Source organism: Hypanus sabinus, chromosome X2 (assembly GCF_030144855.1).
Source record: "Hypanus sabinus isolate sHypSab1 chromosome X2, sHypSab1.hap1, whole genome shotgun sequence".
Taxonomy (NCBI): Eukaryota; Metazoa; Chordata; class Chondrichthyes; order Myliobatiformes; family Dasyatidae; genus Hypanus; species Hypanus sabinus.
This window is the reverse complement of record NC_082739.1, coordinates 3,306,579-3,327,160: the sequence shown is the minus strand read 5'-3', so window position 1 is coordinate 3,327,160 and position 20,582 is coordinate 3,306,579. Positions and strand designations below refer to the sequence as shown.

The following is a 20,582-nucleotide window of genomic DNA, read 5'->3' as shown; positions in this document are numbered from 1 at the left end:
AATGCAAGGAGGCTTTTTCTACTGAGATTGGGTCATAGAGGTAGAGGTCATAGCTGAAAGGTGAAATTTTTAAGGGGAACTTCCTCACTCAGAGGGTGGTGAGAGTGTGGAATGAGCCTCCAGTCAAAGTGGTGGATGCGGCTTCGATTGCAACATTTAAGAGATGTTTGGGTAAGTACATGAATGGGAGGGGTCCAGGTGTGGGTCAATGGGACTAGGCAGAATATTAGTTCAGTATGAACAAGATGGGCCAAAGGGCCTGTTTCTGTGCAGTAGTGCTCTGTGATTCTGTGACTTTATCTTGTCATTGTACTAAAATCATCTGCTCCAATCACATTTATTTCCCTTTCATTCCATTGCTCACACCTCTTCCCTTGATGACTTCATCAGTCACTGCCTTGTAACTTATTATGTTACTCCATTGTTCATCTGCATCACCACTAAACTGAAATGATAGAGGACAAAATATAGAAAGGAGCTTTGCTCAAAGATTGTGACCGAGACAAGGGACATTCCTTGCCCAGGCTCTTCGCAAAATCAAATCACTTCCCTTTCACAAAATGCCAAGTTCCAGTTGAAGGACACTTCTATCACCAAACCAGTGCTAAAGGAACTCAAAGAGGCTAAGATACTTGACATGCCCCTGTTGACCCTCAATCGATACACCATAGGAAGGATCTCATCCATATGCGTAACAGCTTGGTATGGCAACTGCTCGGCATGTGACTGCAAGAAACCGCAGAGAGTTGCGGATGCATCACAGGAACCAGTCTCCCCTCAATGGACTCTGCCTATATTTCTCGCTGCTTCAGTAAAGCAGCTAACATAATCAAAGGCCCCACTCATCCCTTCCCCTCTCCCAATGGGCAGAACATTCAAAAGTCTGAAGCCATGTACCACCAGGTTCAAGGACTGGGTCCTGTAGAGGGTCTCGGCCTGAAAAGGTTATGAGCCAAAGGCTGGAAAATGGGATTAGCTTGGATGGGGCACCTTGGTTGGCATGGACCATTTGTGTTGGAGAGCCTGTCTCTATGCTGTATGACTATGAATTCTATAATATGATAAATGGGGTGACAGACTCGTTGGAAATTGAACAATCTGTTTGTTGGTAAATCACTCGAGCTTGGACACTAGGCATTACCTTGGAAAGGCCTCTATGGCTGCTGTAGGTACCAGCAGGACACGGAAGCCAGTCTCTGCCTGTTCCAGGTGGGCAGTAATACCCTGCAGGACACTTCCTGTAGTAATTCTGCCTGGTCCTTGGAGAAAAGGTTACTGGCAGGCAGTAAAAGCTATAAAATGAAAATGAGAAGATTAAATATGTGCTGCACATCAATCCCGAAGCTTACTTTATACTGAGTTCATTTAAAGCTACACTTTATTATCTTGGGCATTCTGCTATCAAACCCTGTTGGCGCAGGAATGTGCATTTTTATACATCGACATTGCTGAAGCACTTTAGAACAAATTACATTTAAAGTACAGTCTTGCTTTATATCTGTTATTTTAAGTAGGGATGTTGCTTGGGCCTCTTCATTCTTGCACATCAATGATGCCTGTTATCCATTTTTTCAAGAAAGATGTAACCTCAATCAAAATAAAATTGATGACGGTGATAGGGTTGGGGAGGGATGTTACCTCTGTTAAAAATCAGTCTGACAATTTTAATAAAAATAACTTGATTAAGATTATTGCTGCAACCAGTTATGGACTGAGACCAAATATCAGCCCAGTGTTTAAAGCATGGCAAGTGTTTAAAACAACATTTCAACTGGTTTATCCATTCATAAATAATGCAGCCAGGACAGAGCAAATAGCAGCAAGGAGCACAGTGTTATGGGTGCTGAACACATTTCTCCCCCCCTTGAAAACTATGAACTATGCTGCTACTGAGAGAGAGAGAGAGATGAAGCACAGAGGCAGGGACATCTGCTACAGATAAGAGAAAGAGACAGACATTTGATTTATGTATTATGGCTTCTTCCTGGATCGTTTACCTTTTTGCTACAGGGACGTTACTTTGCTTGTTAACATTCCTAAGGAGACAGCAGGAGTGGCCTGATTTAATGGACATGGTCATTTTGAGTTGATGGATGGCTGATACCCCGTCAATGGGATAAAAGACAGGTGTGGGGAGACACCCCTCAGACACACCAGTGGACACTGACCGAGTGTTGTGCCCCCACAGGAAGGTGGGGGCTTCGAGGACCAAATCAGGAGACCGGTCAATAAAGCCCACAGTGTGATGGCAAGACCGGTGGGGACTTGTGTGTGTGTCCACTCATGCCAGAGTGACAAGTCCACCACAGAAGAACGGTCTGGCTGAAGACCAGAGGGATCATAACCGAATGACCACAACAATACGACGGAATAAGAAAGCAACACAAGATTTGCCTGCTGCAACAGCCTAATCTCTCGCTCGCTCTCTCTCTCTCTTCAACGATTACAACAACTGCAACTACCTCAGCACACATGAACTGAACTGAACTCTATATTTTCTAATGACAATTCATTTACCCCAGACATTGATAGAGCTTGTTTATTATCACTTATTATTATTCCTACACTTTTATGTTTATTATTGCTAACCTGTTATATATGTTTATTTGCATTTTTGATACTGTATTGCTTAGTTTACTAATAAACACTTTTAGTTTTCGGTACCACCAGACTCCAACGGATTCTTCTATTTCTGCTGGTCTGTAAACCCAGTTATGGGGTACGTAACAAATTGGGAGCTCATCCAGGATTTGGGGGACTGGCGAATCGGGATAGAAGTCCCTTATCTGATCTGGTTGTGTGGATAACCAGACGGGAAACCAGCAGAGATGGATATTGACAAATTTTTAAAGGAAACATCTCCGGGGGCATTAGAGGATGCCAGAAAGGTGGAATTGTTGGGTGTTGTGAGATGATTGAATCTCTCAGCGGTGAAACCAGCGATGAGAAAGTTGGAAATACAGAGATCAATAGCTGTGTATTATGTATCCCAAGGTGTGTTCCCGTTGGGGGCATTGGAACTGTTCCCTGAGAGGAAACCAACTGAGAGCTTCAGTTACAGATGGAAAAAAATAAGGTTGGCTGAGGAGGAAAAGAAGAGGGAGCATGAACTCCGGGTAAGGCAGCTGGAGGCATAGAGAGGGGAAAGGGAGGAGGAAAAGAAGAGGGAGCATGAACTCCGGGTAAGGCAGCTGGAGGCATAGAGAGGGGAAAGGGAGGAGGAAAAGAAGAGGGAGCATGAGCTTCGAGTAAGGAAGCTGGAGCTGGAGGCCGTGAAGGAACGGGAAGAGAGGTGATTTGAGCTGGAAATGGAGAAGTTAAAGGCATCACAGGGAAGGGACCAGGCAGCTGACCCAAACAAGGGGTTCAGGATTGGTCAAGAGATTAAGTTGGTACCCCCATTCGAGGAGATGGATGTCGATAGGTACTTCCTCCATTTTGATAAAGTGGCTTTGAATCAGAACTGGCCTTGGGAGAAATGGGCTGTTCTGTTACAGAGTGTACTTAGGGGGAAGGCTCAGCAAGCCTATTCGTCATTGTCTATGGACAAGGCTAAAGATGATGATGAAGTGAAAAGGGCTATGCTAAGGAGTTATGAATTGGCTCCAGAGGCATATCGGCAGAAGTTCCGGAATTTGAGGAGGCCATGGGACTGCACGTATTTAGAATTTGCCTGTGAGATGCAAATGTATTGGGATCGGTGGTGCGCCTCTAAAGGGGTCAATGGAAATTTTGATAGGCTGCAACAACTGATGCTCATCGAGCAATTTAAAAGTTGTGTCCCTGAAGGTATGAAGATGTACTTGGATGAGAAGGAGACAGAGACTCTGTCTGCGACTGCCAAGTTAGCAGACGAGCATACCTTAACCCACAAGACAAAATTTCCCCCAAATAAGAGCTAGCAGAGAGGCAGTAGTGATGGTAGAGAAAGCCCACTGGCTAAGGCAGAGAATAAGCCGGGAACTAGCGGAAAAAGTAAGGAGGAGGAAAAGCAGGCTGGCAGGAAGGTTCCCAGCTTTACATGTTATAATTGTGGGAAAGCTGGCCACATAGCATCTAAGTGCTTTGCTCCGAAGAAGGAGACAGGAAAGGGAAAGATGACAACTCCGACAGGTTGCATTGAGCCCGTCAGCAGACCGATGAGGAAGGCGAGGTTAGATAGAGCCCAAGAGGGGCATGAGAGGTTTATTTTGGAAGGGATAGTATCTGTGAAGGAGGGAGAAACCCCAGTTCCCATGCAGATCTGGAAAGATACTGGGGATGTGTATTCAGCAGTGAAGCTGACAAGCAAGCCTGTGAGTGCTGAGGACCCGCCCATAGATTCCAAGATTTATCCCGCCCGCGCAATCACTCGCAGCATATCTAGAAAGGCGGCTCAGACAGGAACCAGTTTAAATAAGTCCAGTATTGATCTAGCAGAGACGTTTTTACTGACCTTGTATCAAAAGGGGTTACTGGATGAGGAGAAAAAGATAGTGGGGTTAAGGAGAATAAAGGAGAGAAGGTGGATTTAACATTAGCAAGGAGGGAATTTATAAAGGAGCAGAGACGTGATGAGGAGCTTGTGGCATTGAAAGAGACAGCTCTATCCAAAGCAGAAATTGATAAGGAACCAGGGGGCTACTACCTGAAGGAGGGAGTGTTAATGAGAAAGTGGAGGCTGACCATGGTGCCAGTCAATGAGGACTGGGCGATGGTACATCAGGTGGTGGTTCTGAAGGTTTATCGGGATGAAATTTTGAAACTGGCCCATAAGATACCCCTAGGTGGACACTTGGGAGTGAGGAAGGAGGTTATGGAGGCACAGAGCCAAGATGAGAAGCAGAGGGTTAAACAATTAGAAGGTCCAGGGTTGGACACGGATGATCTATCTGGTTTGACAGAGCTGGTTGTAGTTGAAGAATTTAAATGTGTTCCCGATGATATAAGGGCAGTCCTAGTTGAAAAGGATGCCGCTACCTTGAGGGAATCTGCTACAGATAAGAGAGAGACACACACATTTGAGTTATGTATTATGGCTTCTTCCTGGATCGTTTACCTTTTGCTACAAGGGCTTCGAGGACCGAAACAGGAGATCGGTCAACAAAGCTCACAATGTTACAGCAGGGCCGGTGGGGGCTTGTGTGTGTGTGTCCACTCATGCCAGAGTGACGAGTCCACCACAGAAGAACGGTCTAGCTGAAGAACAGAGGGGTCATAGCTGAATGACCACACCGATACGACGGAATAAGAAAGCAAAGGAAGGTTTGCCTGACTGTAGCTGTTACATCTCACTCGCTCTCTCTCTCTCCCCAACGATTACAACAACCGCAACTACCTCAGCACACATGAACTGAACTCTATTTTCTTATGACAATTCATTTACCCCCTAGACATTGATAGAGCTTGTTTATTATTGCTTATTATTATTCCTACACTTTTATGTTTATCATTGCTAACCTGTTTTATATGTATATTTGCATTTTTGATACTGTATTGTGTAGTTTCCTAATAAACACCTTTAGTTACAGTACCACCAGACCCCAACGGATTCTTCTATTTCTGCTGGTCTGTAAACCCAGTTACAGGGTACGTAACAACAGCAAGAAGTAAGCTAAAACTAACATATTAGTGTATTTATACTAAAATATATAATGGGTTCAGGCGGGTCCTGGAATCGATGTCTTGCTTACTTAAGGAAGGTACTTAAGGAACATCTCCCACAGCCTCTCCTTTCCAGGTGTAGTGATCACTGTTTGGCTTGCCATGCAGGAGGTCACTCGCATATGGTCTCTGCTACACTACTGTGCCCATAGCAACGCCTTCACGTGGCATCCCTGTTCGTACAGTTTGCTATGTCATGGCGCAATCAAGTGTCCAGCAGTATAACTGGGTGGGCACCTTATCTCCTAACCTGCCCACCATCTCCCTCTGGTGCTCCTCCCCTTTCCCTTTTTTCCTTGGCCTTCTGTCCTCTCCTATTAGATTCCCCCTTCTCCAGCCCTGTATCTCTCTCACCAATCAACATCCCAGCTCTTCACTTCACCCCTCTCTCTCCCAGTTTCACATATCACCTACCTTCTCGTACTACTTCCTTCCCTCCCCCTCCTCCTTAATCTGATTTTTCATCCTTTTTCTAGACCTGAAGGGTCTCGGCCCAAAACATCGACTGTACTCTTTTCTATAGATGCTGACTGGCCTACTGAGTTCCTCCAGAATTTTGTATGTGTTGCTTGGATTTCCAGCATTTGCAGATTTTCTCTTGTTTTGACATTGAATTGGGGTTCTCTCTTTAAGAGGCTGCTCTAATGTGATGATGTAATTACATAAAGTACTGTTACTATGCTTTATGTTCAGAGTTTGGAGTACATTAAATGAGCTGTCATGGCTTTTCTTAAGCACAAAACACTTCTCATCATTTTATTTGCGAAAATCTACAGTGTAAAGTGCTCCTTTCCTTTGCTATCCTGCAGGTCATCTTTAAGCAAGGTGTAGCACCTGCTTAGCCCCCTCGATCGGGGTCACATGAAGCTGTGGGAGCAGGTGCTGGATGGTCGTATGATGTCCTTGTGATGTGACCACTGATGCCAGGCAGACAATCTCTGAAGAGTATTGATAATGGCTGGGGGTCACCTGTCTTGTAAAGACACTGCCCAGAAGAAAGCAATGGCAAACCACTTCTGTAGAAAAATTTGCCAAGAACAATCACGGCCAAAGACCATGATCACCCATGTCATATAACACGGCACATAATGATGATGATCTTCTACTATATAATAGTAAGGACTAATCCTAAAGAGTAAGTACAGTATATATATTAGTACACATATATTAGTATATAGAATACTATATTATATATTACCATATAATAGTAATATATAATAATATGCAATAGAAAGTGTTTGCTATTTTGATGTTGGACTTTGGACTTGCTGCTTTGCTTACACAAAGGCTGGCTTATTGGTCCAAGTGTGACAGCCCAATTTGAGCCTAGCCACAATATCATTCCCAATTTTTTTCCAGGAAGGAGTATAACCTTTGAGTATAATGAGCAAGATTAATGACTCACTCATTTCCAGAAACTTGTTCACCAAAAATAGTGACTCATTCTGAGTGACAGAACCATCTGCTCTGCCTGAATCTTTTTGATGAACCATGAATAATGAAATAAAAATATTTTAGTTGCTTCATAGCTGTCAATTCTGTTATACCAAGCCCAGTATTCATTGGATTCCAATTATTATTACTGGCCTGGGGAAAGCATGTACCATCAAAGAAAAAACAACCTCAATAATTTCATAATCGGCATCATCTGGGCTTTTATTTGCATAGAGGAGAATCTTTATTTCAATATCAATGGGGGGGGGGGGGGATCTAAAAGAAACAGAGCTGAGTATTTCCTGTTCTACACCACCATGATAGTGTTAACATTAGCATAATGCTTTACAGAGCCAATGATCAAGGTTAGATTCCCACTGCTGTCTGTTCTCCCCGTGACCACATGGATTTCCTCCAGGTGCTGCGGTTTCCTTCAACATTCCAAAGATATATGGGTTAGGGTTAGTGAGTTGTGGGTATGCTATGTTGGTCCCTATGACGATGTCACTTGTGGACTACCCCAGCAGCTCCTTGGTCTCATGCTAATGAGGCCTTTCACTGTATGCTTCAATTTTTTGATGCACATGTGACAAATAGTAAAGCTAACCTAAAGATAGAATTTACTGTATTGGAATTGGGTGTGCCAATAATTACCGATGTCATTATCAGCTCGGTGGTGAGGTACAGATTAACGGGAGTAGAAATAAGGCCAGATGCTGCCCCACCCAGTCTCAGTGATCGTATGCAATGATCAAGTAATTCAACGGCTGTGGAAAAACCACTGGATAATCTCAGAGTGTTCCAGAAAGGCAGTGAAAGAACTTTTATCATATTCAGAAGCTTAAAAGTTACCTTGAAGTTTATACTAGTTTTGTTGCCTACTAATGCGTACTGATGCAAGTTTACCAATACGGAATGTTGACTTTGTTTCTCTATCTACAGATGCTGCCTGACCTCCTGAGGACTTCCTGTGTTTTCTGATTTTATTATAGAATTACACACTATCAATGGAATCCTAGGTTTGTTGCCAGGTAGTCTATGGCAATGAATTAATGAGAGCCCTTCCAGACATTTTCTTATACTTCTGGGCACTCAATCTGCAAATATATGGGAGCACTAAGGAATTGTCTGAGGTTGGAATTACAATGGGCTTTGCTTCAGCATGAAAATAAATCGGGGCAGATGTTAGAAATCTGATGTGAAGCTACAACACGGATGTGTTTAAACTAAGTAGTGGGGTGGGGGGGAAGGGATGAACTGGAAATACAAGGATGGAGTTAAAGGGAAAGTGAAAATAAGAAAAGTTAAAAAGGACAACAGAATCAATGGAGTAGAAAGCTCAAGAAGAGATCATACAGTATGGCCAAGTGAAATAGGAATTGATATGAAAGGAGAGCGGAATAACGAATTAAAAGTATTATATATGAATGCACGAAGTATAAGGAATAAAGTAGATGAGCTTGAGGCTCAGTTGGAAATTGGCAAGTACGATGTTGTGGGAATAACAGAGACATGGCTTCAAGTGGACAGGGCCTGGGAAATGAATATTCAAGGATATACATCTTATCGAAAGGACAGACTGACTGGCAGAGGGGGTGGGGTGGCTCTGTTGGTGAGGAATGATATTCAGTCCCTTGCGAGGGGGGACATAGAATCTGGGGATGTAGAGTCAGTATGGAGAGAACTGAGAAATTCTAAGGGTAGAAAGACCCTAATGGCAGTTATCTACAGGCCCCCAAACAGCAGTCTGAATGTAGGGTGTAAGTTGAATGAAGAGTTAAAATTGGCATGTCCCAAAGGTAATGATACAGTTGTCATAGGGGATTTCAACATGCAGGTAGACTGGGAGAATCAGAATGGTACTGGACCCCAAGAAAGGGAGTTTGTGGAGTGCCTCCGAGATGGATTCTTAGAACAGCTTGTACTGGAGCCTACCAGGGAGAAGGCAATTCTAGATTTAGTGTTGTGCAATGAACCGGATTTGATCAGGGACCTTGAGGTAAAGAAACCATTAGGAGGTAGTGACCATAATATGATATGTTTTAACCTCCAATTTGAGAAGGAGAAGGGAAAATTAGATGTGTCAGTATTACAGTTGAACAAAGGGAACTATGGAGCTACAAGGGAGGAGCTGGCCAAAGTTCAATGGAACAATATCCTCGCAGGGAAGACAGTGGAACAAAAATGGCAGGTATTTCTGGGAATAATGCAGAAGGTGCAGGATCGGTTCATTCCAAAGAGGAAGAAAGATCCTAAGGGGAGTAAGGGGCGGCTGTGGCTGACGAGGGAAGTAAAGGGCAGTATAAAAATAAAAGAGAAGTAGTATAACATAGCAAAGATGAGTGGGACACCGGAGGACTGGGAAGCTTTTAAAGAGCAACAGAAGATAACAAAAAAGGCAATACGCCAAGAAAAAATGAGGTACGAAGGTAAACTAGCCAAGAATATAAAGGAGGATAGTAAAAGCTTCTTTAGGTATGTGAATAGCAAAAAAATTGGGCCAAAATTGGGCCATTGAAGACAGAAATGGGTGAATTTATTATGGGGAACAAGGAAATGGCAGATGAGTTGAACAGGTACTTTGGATCTGTCTTCACTAGGGAAGACACAAACAATCTCCCAGATGTAATAGTGGCCAAAGGAACTAGGGTAAAGGATGAACTGAAGGAAATTTATATTAGGCAAGAAACAGCGTTGGATAGACTGTTGAGTCTGAAGGCTGATAAGTCCCCGGGACCTGATGATCTGCATCCCAGGGTACTTAAGGAGGTGGCTCTAGAAATCGTGGATGCATTGGTAATCATTTTCCAATGTTCTATAGATTCAGGAACAGTTCCTGCTGATTGGAGGGTGGCTAATGTTGTCCCACTTTTCAAGAAAGGAGGGAGAGAGAAAACAGGGAATTTTAAACCGGTTAGCCTGAAGTCAGTGGTGGGAAAGATGCTGGAGTCAATTATAAAAGAGGAAATTACGACACATTTGGATAGCAGTAGAAGGATCAGTCCGAGTCAGCATGGATTTATGAAGGGAAAATCATGCTTGATTAATCTTCTGGAGTTTTTTTGAGGATGTAACTATGAAAATGGACAAGGGAGAGCCAGTGGATGTAGTGTACCTGGACTTCCAGAAAGCTTTTGATAAAGTCCCACATAGGAGGTTAGTGGGCAAAATTAGGGCACATGGTATTGGGGGCAGAGTACTGACATGGATTGAAAATTGGCTGGCTGACAGGAAACAAAGAGTAGTGATTAACAGGTCCCTTTCAGAATGGCAGTGGGGTACCGCAAAGTTCGGTGCTGGGACCGCAGCTGTTTACAATATACATTAATGATTTAGATGAAGGGATTAAAAGTAACATTAGCAAATTTGCCGATGACACAAAGCTGGGTGGCAGTGTGAAATGTCAGGAGGATGTTATGGGAATGCAGGGTGACTTGGACAGGTTGGGTGAGTGGGCAAATGTATGGCAGATGCAGTTTAATGTGGTTAAGTGTAAGGTTATCCACTTTGGTGGCAAGAACAGGAAGGCAGATTACTATCTAAATGGAGTCAAGTTAGGAAAAGGGGAAGTACAATGAGATCTAGGTGATCTTGTACATCAGTCAATGAAAGCAAGCATGCAGGTACAGTAGGCAGTGAAGAAAGCTAATGGCATGCTGACCTTTATAACAAGAGGAATTGAGTATAGGATTAAAGAGGTCCTTCTGCAGCTGTACAGGGCCCTGGTGAGACACCACCTGGAGTATTGTGTGCAGTTTTGGTCTCCAAATTTGAGGAAGGCCATTCTTGCTATTGAGGGAGTGCAGCGTAGGTTCACAAGGTTAATTCCCGGAATGGCGGGACTGTCATATGTTGAAAGATTGGAGCGACTGGGCTTATATACACTGGAATTTAGAAGGATGAGAGGGGATCTGATTGAAACATATAAGATTATTAAGAGATTGGACACACTGGAGGCAGGAAGCATGTTCCCGCTGATGGGCGAGTCCAGAACTAGAGGCCACAGTTTAAGAATAAGGGGTAGGCCATTTAGAAAAGAGATGCAGAAAAACTTTTCCACCCAGGGAGTGGTGGATATATGGAATGCTCTGCCCCAGAAGGCAGTGGAGGCCAAGTCTCTGGATGCATTCAAGAGAGAGTTAGATAGAGCTCTTATAGATAGCGGGGTCAAGGGATATGGGGAGAGGGCAGGAACGGGGTACTGATTGTGTATGATCAGCCATGATCACAGTGAATGGCGGTGCTGGCTAGAAGGGCCGAATGGCCTACTCCCGCACCTACTGTCTATTGTCTAAAAAGTGTTGGAAACAGTCAGACCAGGAAGAGAAACAGAGTTAATGCTTCAGGTTAAAGCCCTTTCAGCAAAATTGAATATTCATTACTTGCTCCTTGTATTGAATGAAATGGAGAGATTTTTTTGTTGCGCAGTGGAGCACTTATTTACAGCAAGTTAATACTTGTGCTAAAATATTATCCTTTACTTGTATATTGTATGAAACAGTCTTGATTGTATTTGTTCAGACACGAGGCAAGATTTAGGTCGGCCTGTTACAGAGTTATAACAGGAACTGGTTTCTCAGTTGGAATTGGAATACTATTGTTCCATTTACTGAGATACAGTGAAAACCTGCTACAATTGCATATGCAACACATCAGTCTGGAAACACCAGTACTGCTGCAAACCCAGTCGTGAAACTAAAACAGAAATAGGTGGAAATATTCTGTTTGGTGGAGTGGGTAACAGAGTTAGCATTTTGGGCTAATGAGATTTCCTCACAGGATGTTATATAATTTTATTTTCAAATCCCAAAATCTGGTTTCTGATTTAAAAGATTTTTTTTTGCCCTGTAAAAGTGGTTTCTGGACATAAATAAATGCTAAGTACTTAGAGATATAGAATAAACCAAGAAATTCTCACCAAAAGCTTTCAAACGGGAGCATACACCAGAAATTAATTTTACAGGCCTGCTTCATCCAAGTGTACGTAAAGCATACACGCACACACATGCGTGTTCATAATGTGCTCAGTGATTAGCGGATGTTAGAATTTTTGGTGGCTTGGTGGCAGTACAAATGAGTACCAAAATGGAGATAATTCTCTGTGAACCCAGGGCTTGAGGGTTTCTCTGGCACCCTCTCCCTGACTCCATGGAAAGAGAAATAGTGTATGCTGCAAATCAAAAACTCTTCACCAGAATTTAACCCTCAGAACTCATTCACAGTGTTAGGATTAAGTGGAGACTGATTTCTTGGTGTGAGTGAAAAGACTGAGATTGCAATGGCTTTCATCAGCACTTACCCAGCTGGGCATACTTCACAGCTGGCTTCCCCCATGCGACTGGTGAAATGACCGGCAGGGCAGGATTGAGGGAAGGCAGAACCAGGGGGACACTGGAAGCCAGGTGGGCAAATGAATGGTCTTGATGAAACAGATCCTATGCGACAAAGAAAAAAACGTAGCCACAGTAAGGAGAAGATTGTGCAGCCAGTAGACCATTAATACCACATGGCTAGCCCATTTACCCATTCTTACTCTGTATCTTACACAACAAAATCTATATCAATCTTGAAAGCATCCCTGCCTTCACAACCTTTCGAGGAACCCTTGAGTCCCACAACCTGCTGTGTGCAGAATTGATTAGTCATTTCATTCATGAAATGTTGGAGCTCAGCAAGTCAGGCAGCATCTATAGAGGAGAATAATCAGTTGATGTTTCAGGCCAAGACCCTTCATCAGGACTTAAAAGTTCCAGTCCTGAAGAAGGGTCTCAATCCAAAATGCTGACTGTTTATTTCCCTCCATAGATGCTGCCTGACTTGCTGAGTTTCTCCAGCATTTTGTGTGTATTGCTTTGGATTTCCAGCATCCACAGATTCTCTTGCATATTCATTTCAGTTTCTAAGTCTGAGTCTCTTGTATAGGATGTCCCTCCGCATGGTAAACAGTTTTCTTCTATCTACTCTGTATAATTTATTTGATCATGGCATATGGATATAGGCATTTCAGGTAAATCCAGGATTTAATAAGCATCCCTTATTGCATTATAATTTCCGAGGATGGTTAAGAGCCATCACATGTCAAGGTCACAGCAGACATGGATTAAAATGGTGTGCTGACAGATTAGAGTGCAGACACTGCACAGTCTCAAGATTGCTCGAAATTATGCTTACCTCTGGGACAGTAGTACCCGGCGCTGCACACTCCCTGCTCCGCAGTTAGACCTTGATCCCTGCAGAAGAATCCTGGTGTACAGTTCGTGCATTGTGACCTGGCGGAGAGTCTACTACTGTTGCTAAATGTTCCTGAAGGGCACTTAGTTGGCTTTGTTGCACCAGATGGGCAATAACTTCCAGCTTAACAGAATAGAGACACAAACAAGTGAAGTGTGGCATGATACACTCAGTGGCCATTTTATTAGGTACATCTGTATACCTGCTCATTAATGCAAATATCTAATCAGCCAATCATGTGGCAGCAACTCAATGCATTAAAGCATGCATATTGTCAAGAGGGTCAGCTGTTCAAACTGAACATCAGAATGGGGAAGTAATGTGATCTAAGTGACTTTGGTCTTGGAATGATTGTTGGTGCCAGACAGGGTGATTTGAGTATCTCAGAAACTGCTGATCTCTTGGAATTTTCACACACAACAGTCTCTAGAGTTTACAGAGAATGGGGTAAAAAGACATCCAGTGAGTGGCAGTTCTGTGGGTGAAAACACCTCGTTAATGAGAGAGGTCAGAGGAGAATGGCCAGACTGGTTCAAGCTGACAGGAAGGCGACAGTAACTCAAATAACCACACGTTACAACAGTGGTATGCAGAAGGACATCTCTGAATGCACAACATGTCGAATCTTGACGTGGATGGGCTACAGCAGCAGAAGACCACAGACATACACTCAGTGGCCATTTTATTAGGTACAGGAGGCAACTTACAAATTGGCCACTGAGTGTATAACAGGAAATCAATGCCAAGCGAAGACTGATCTGTGTCAGTGAATGCAGAGAATAATAGCACTGTTACTGACTAGTTCACCAGGTTGATTCCAGAGATTAAGGGGTTAACTTATTATGAGGAGGGATTGAGTCCCCTGGGACTATACTCTCTGGAATTCAGAAGAATGAGAGGGGATCTTACAGAAACATGCAGAATTTTGAAAGGGATAGATAAGATAGAAGTAGGAAAGATGTTTCCATTGGTAGGTGAGACTAGAACTAGGGGGGATTGCTTCAAGATTCAGGGAAGAAGATTTAGGATGGAGATGAGGAGAAACTGTTTATCCCAGAGAGTGGTGAATCTGTGGAATTCTCTGCCCAGGGAAGCAGTTGAGGCTTCTTCACTAAATATATTTAAGATACTGTTAGATAGGTTTTTACATAGTAAGGGAATTAAGGGTTATGGGGAAAAGGCAGGTAGATGGAGCTGAATTTACGGACTGATCAGCCATTATCTTATTGAATGGCAGGGCTGGCTCAATGGGCCAGATGGCCTACTCCTGCTCCTATTTCTTATGTTCTTATGTTCTCTATAGTACTCAAAAGCCCTGATTAATTCAATTTCCACACTGTTTTCCAGGCAATGAATTTCCAGATTATAAGTGCCCAAATAAAAGGCTACAGTCTTGGTGACATGTTCCTGCACAAGGTTAGGAGAGGCTATGGGCCAAACATGGCTAGATGAGACTAGTTCGCTGGGCAACACGATCGGTATGGACGAGTTGGACCGTAATGAGGTACAGTCCTCCAAGACTCACACTTGCACAGTTAACCAGTTCTCTGCATGTTAGTCTGAGGGAGCCAACTATGCCTAAAATCAAGAGCACCTCTGGCATAGAAATTACTTCCTGTGCCCCTTTTGCAGGTATCATCCAATTTCCCATTGTCTTTTTGACCTAAACCTCCTTCCATTAGGACAATGGGTTTGAATTTCTATTGAGAACAGAGAGAGGAGAGTGACCCCCTAATTACCTGGTGTCACTTTGGTGGAAGTTCTGGAATGTCTAAAGATAAAAGGTTAGCTTTATTTATCACATATACATTGACACGTCAAAACATACAGTGAAATATGTTGTTTGCAACAAATCAAATCAGTAAGGATTTTGTTGTGGGTAGCCTGAGAGCGTCGCCATGCTTCTGGTGCCAACGTAACATGCCCGCCGTTCTCTGACTCTAACCCATAACCTGTATGTCTTTGGAACGTAGAAGGTCTTTACCTTTGGAGCATAGAAGGTTGAGTGTGGACTTGATAGAGGTATTTAAAATTATGAGGGGGATAGACAGAGTTGACATGGATAGGCTTTTTCCATTGAGAGTAGGGGAGATTCAAACAAGAGGACATGAGTTGAGAGTTAAGGGGCAAAAGTTTAAGGGTAACATGAGGGGGAATTTCTTTACTCAGAGAGTGGTAACTGTGTGGAACGAGCTTCCAGTAGAAGTGGTAGAGGCAGGTTCGGTATTGTCATTTAAAGTAAAATTGGATAGATATATGGACAGGAAAGGAATGGAGGCTTATGGGCTGAGTGCAGGTTGATGGGACTAGGTGAGAGTAAGCATTCAGCATGGACTAGAAGGGCCAAGATGGCCTGTTTCTGTGCTGTAATTGTTATATGGTTATATGGGACTGAAGCACCAGGAGGAAACCCACATAGTCAATGGGAGAACGTACAGCAGGAATCAACCTGGACTGATAATCATTGGCACTGTTTCTTACTGGATGTTGGGGAAAAACCTCTCCTTTATAGAACAGTCTGCCTTTACACTGGTGAGAAGATTATCTGATAAAGGGGAGATTCTACACTGAAAGATCATTCCGAACGGGAGTGTGGGAATAAAAATGATTTCATTCACAGTAGTAAGTTCTTACCTGGGCAGGTGTGCAGCTGAGGTGAAACTGATCCTATTTTGCGGTAATGCCCAGGTAGACACTCCTCATTCACATTGTTCAAATACTGGATCGTACAGTATTTCCCTTCAGAGAGAGAGAGAGATGAGAATCAAAAAGGACAATGAATATGATTGAATGTGAATTCAGCTTTAAGAAAGTGTGCAATATTAGAAAGATCAATCTCTTTTGAAGAACGTGTCAATGGGGACAATAAATCTCATACAACAAGAGCAGTAAATGTCTGCTTAGAAAGAATTCTATTTTATGGCTCTATGATATACTTGCATTTTCCACCAGCAGCATCCGAGGAGTTGATATTATTTTCAAGTGGATGCTTTCCATAGATTTCTCTCATCATCTGTAAAAACTAAATAAAACTATAACCAGCTATCAGGTCAGTATTGATTCTTTGGGAAAGACAGTTTTTTATCCCTTGAACAAGTTGGCATCTTTGCGCCTTATCCCATGGAATTAATAAATACATGCGTGTGCAATAGTGTGAGTGCATGATCATGTGCAAGTGAGAGTGAGGGTGCATGTATAGTATGTGTTCAAGGGTGTGTGTGTGCACGTGTTTGCAAAGCCGAGGATGCATGTGCATATGTGTGCAAGGGTGAAGAAGTAGGTGTATGACTAACTGTGTGACAACACGTCTGCGTGTCTGCGTACTGTATATGTGTGGAAATGTGAATCTGTACACAAGTTTGAATGCATGTTTGGATCTGTGTGTGAACTTGTAAGTATCAGTGCCTGTGAGAAAGAGATAGAAAGAAAGACGAAAGACGAAAGAAAGAAAGACGAAAGAAAGACGAAAGAAAGACGAAAGAAAGACGAAAGAAAGACGAAAGAAAGACGAAAGAAAGACGAAAGAAAGACGAAAGAAAGACGAAAGAAAGACGAAAGAAAGACGAAAGAAAGACGAAAGAAAGACGAAAGAAAGACGAAAGAAAGACGAAAGAAAGACGAAAGAAAGACGAAAGAAAGACGAAAGAAAGACGAAAGAAAGACGAAAGAAAGACGAAAGAAAGACGAAAGAAAGACGAAAGAAAGACGAAAGAAAGACGAAAGAAAGACGAAAGAAAGACGAAAGAAAGACGAAAGAAAGACGAAAGAAAGACGAAAGAAAGACGAAAGAAAGACGAAAGAAAGACGAAAGAAAGACGAAAGAAAGACGAAAGAAAGACGAAAGAAAGACGAAAGAAAGACGAAAGAAAGACGAAAGAAAGACGAAAGAAAGACGAAAGAAAGACGAAAGAAAGACGAAAGAAAGACGAAAGAAAGAAAGACGAAAGACGAAAGAAAGAAAGAAAGAATAATTTCACTTTCTTCTACACTGAACTGAATCAACAATCTAAATCAGAATCAGACTTTAATCGCCAAGTACCTGTACACATTCAAGGAATTTACTTCCGGCAGATGTTGTCTCTCTGCTTATAACAATAATAATGATAAATATAAATGAAAATATAGATTATACATACAAGTAGTGCAATCCAAGTAATAGTTAGCTGACAGTTAACCGGCAATTAACTGTTCAGCAAAGTGACCGCAGTAGGGAAAAAACTTCTCCAGTGCCTATTAGTCTTAGTCTGGAGGGATCTGAAGCGCCTACCAGACAGAAGCACACACTTTCAAGGACTCAACAACTCAGATTTATTCACTTAGTTCTTTGAACAATTTCTCTTCTTTTGTACATTGGTTGTTTGTCAGTCTTTGTTTATGCTTAGCTTTTCATAAATTGTCTTGTAGTTATTTTCCTGTAAATGTCTGCAAGGAACTAAGTGGTAACATACAGACACGTTGATTCGCAATTTTACTTTGACTTCCATTAATAAATAAATCTAATCTTAGAGACAGCAGCACGAACAACATCTCTGAGGCATTCTGGGATATCTTTGCATCATCAATGAGGACGGGAGAGGTTCCGGAGGATTGGAGGGTTGTGGATGTTGTTCCTTTATTCAAGAAAGGGAGTAGAGATAGCCCAGGAAATTATAGACCAATGAGTCCTACTTCAGTGGTTGGTAAGCTGATGGAAAAGATCCTGAGAGGCAGGATTTATGAACATTTGGAGAGGTATAATATGATTAGGAATAGTCAGCATGGCTTTGTCAAGGGTAGGTTGTGCCTTACGAGCCTGATTGAATTTTTTGAGGATGTGACTAAACACGTTGACGAAGGTAGAGCAGATGTAGTGTATTTGAATTTCAGCAAGGCATTTAACAGGGTACCCCATGCAAGGCTTATTGAGAAAGTAAGGAGGCATGGGATACAAGGGGCATTGCTTTCTGCATCCAGAATTGGCTTGCCCACAGAAGGCAAAGAGTGGTTGTAAACAGGTCATATTCTGCATGGATGTCGGTGATCAGTGGTGTGCCTCAGGGATCTGTTCTGGGACCCTTACTCTGTGATTTTTATAAATGATCTGGATGAGGAAGTGGAAGGATGGGTTATTAAGTTTGCTGATGACAGAGGTTGGAAGTGTTGTGGATAGTGTGGAGGACTGTCAGAGGTTACAGCGTGACATTGATAGGATGCAAAATTGGGCTGAGAAGTGGCAGATGGAGTTCAACCCAAATAAGCGTGAAGTGGTTCATTTTGGTGGGTCAAATATGATGGCAGAATATAGTATTAATGGTAAGACTCTTGGCAGTGTGGAGGATCAGAGGGATCTTAGGGTCTGAGTCCATAGCACACTCAAAGCTACTGCACAGGTTGACTCTGGTTAAGAAGGCATACGGTGCATTGGCCTTCAATCGTGGGATTGAGTTTAAGAGACAAGAGGTAATGTTGCAGCTATATAGGACCCTGATCAGACCCCACTTGGAGTACTGTTCTCAATTCTGGTCGCCTCACTACAGGAAGGACATGGAAACCATAGAAAGGGTGCAGAGGAAACTTATAAGGATGTTGCCTGGATTGGGGAGCATGCCTTATGAGAATAGGTTGAGTGAACTCGGCCTTTTCTCCTTGGAGCAACGGAGGATGAGAGGTGACCTGATAGAGGTGTATAAGATGATGAGAGGCATTGATTGTGTGGATAGTCAGAGGCTTTTTCCCAGGGCTGAAATGGCTAACACAAGAAGGCACAGGTTTAAGGTGCTGGGGAGTAGGTACAGAGGAGATATCAGGGGTGTTTTTTAAAATAGAGTGGTGAGTGTGTGGAATGGGCTGCCAGTGATGCTTGTGGAGGTGGATACGATAGGGTCTTTTAAGAGACTCCTGGACAGGTACATGGAGTTTAGAAAAACAGAGGGCTATGGGCAACCCTAGGTAATTTCTAAAGTAGATGTTTAGCACAGCATTGTGTGCCGAAGGGCCTGTATTGTGCTGCAGGTTTTCAATGAACTCTACAAATTCTATCTTCTCCTTCTGGATATGGACAACAAGATCTGCCCCAGCTATGTTTAAGAACTTTACTTGTGATGCTATCTGTTGCCATAGTGTGTTGCTTTGATATGGCCTTTCAGTCAGGAGTGGTGATGAGACTAGACTGACAGACTGCTGTGTGATGGAGTCAAGATGCCTGTGTCAAGAACAGAGTCAATATTAAACAAGGCTGTGAACTATTCCTTCCAATGAGTATTGAATGCCTCTTGTTCTTGATACATCCACTCCTGTTCCTGATTCTTAATGTTCTGGGGTCTTTGATATTTATGCTATGGATGGCATTGACAGCTTCCATGCCATGGTCATCAGTGAAATGCTCAGTGTCTGGTTCTCTCTCCACCAATGTTATCTCAAGGATTTTCTGTTGTATCTCTGCCTTAGAGCAATTCCCTTTTCCTTGAGGAAGGATAGAACTTCTAATCCAGGAACATCTTATGTCTGCAATGAATTAGTCACTTAATCCTCTAATCAATGCCCCCCTCCATAGATTTGTTAGACTCTTGTGCTCCAATAATGATTGTTCCAAAGGTCGAGTATATGTATCCAATCTTTTATTAGCAATTAGCAGGCATACAATCTTGAAACAATGAAACTTAAGCGTAACTGAGCAGTCAACTTGACATCCGCCAGCCCCCAGCTCCAAATTGCCCCGAACAAAGGATATGTAGTTTATTCTGTTTGCTTTTGCCATGCCCCCAACCAAGTAACTAGTTGCCACAATAAATGCGCAGCACAGATCACAATGCAGATAGAGAACAGATGCACGGCTCCTACAATGTCTCTTGATCCACTGATGCTTTATACGGGAAGTTCTAAATGAAATAATTAATTTGGATGTTTTGTTTTTAAGCAACCTCTTGCCAGTCTCCTGAAGAAAGCTAGGACCTAAATTTGAATGACGAGGATCAGATGCCTGAGAAAACCAAGGTAAAAAGACAGCACAGAAACAGGTCCTTCAGACCATCTGGTCCATGTTGAACTGTTCTTCTGCTAGTCGCATCAACCTCCACCCGGACCACAGCCCTCCATACCCTTCCTATCTATGCACCTATCCAAACTTCTCTTAACTGCTGAAATTAAAGCCACATCCAGCACTTCATCTCACACTCCCACCACCCTCTGACTGAAGATACCCCTCAGGGTTCCCTTATGTATTTCAACTATCACCCAACCTAAAGGAGTCTTTTGTAGTCCTTTACTCCACTGAAATACTGCTATGTCAGACTTTA

The 20,582-nt window shown here is 42.8% G+C and overlaps 1 protein-coding gene across 1 annotated transcript in view; it reads right to left on the bottom strand.

Annotated features, from left to right (window-relative positions):
* The window catches only part of si:dkey-103g5.4 (uncharacterized), a 136,043-nt gene extending 119,794 nt beyond the window's left edge, over positions 1 to 16,249 (bottom strand). The window contains exons 1-4 of the mRNA XM_059956812.1: positions 15,943 to 16,249; positions 13,249 to 13,431; positions 12,377 to 12,512; positions 1,142 to 1,292 (exon numbers count right to left, since the gene is read on the bottom strand). Of these exons, the coding sequence (XP_059812795.1) occupies positions 1,142 to 1,292; positions 12,377 to 12,411 (186 nt within the window). The 5' untranslated portion in view covers positions 12,412 to 12,512; positions 13,249 to 13,431; positions 15,943 to 16,249. The remainder of the gene's footprint in view (positions 1 to 1,141; positions 1,293 to 12,376; positions 12,513 to 13,248; positions 13,432 to 15,942) is intronic.
* Positions 16,250 to 20,582: the final 4,333 nt, after the last annotated feature.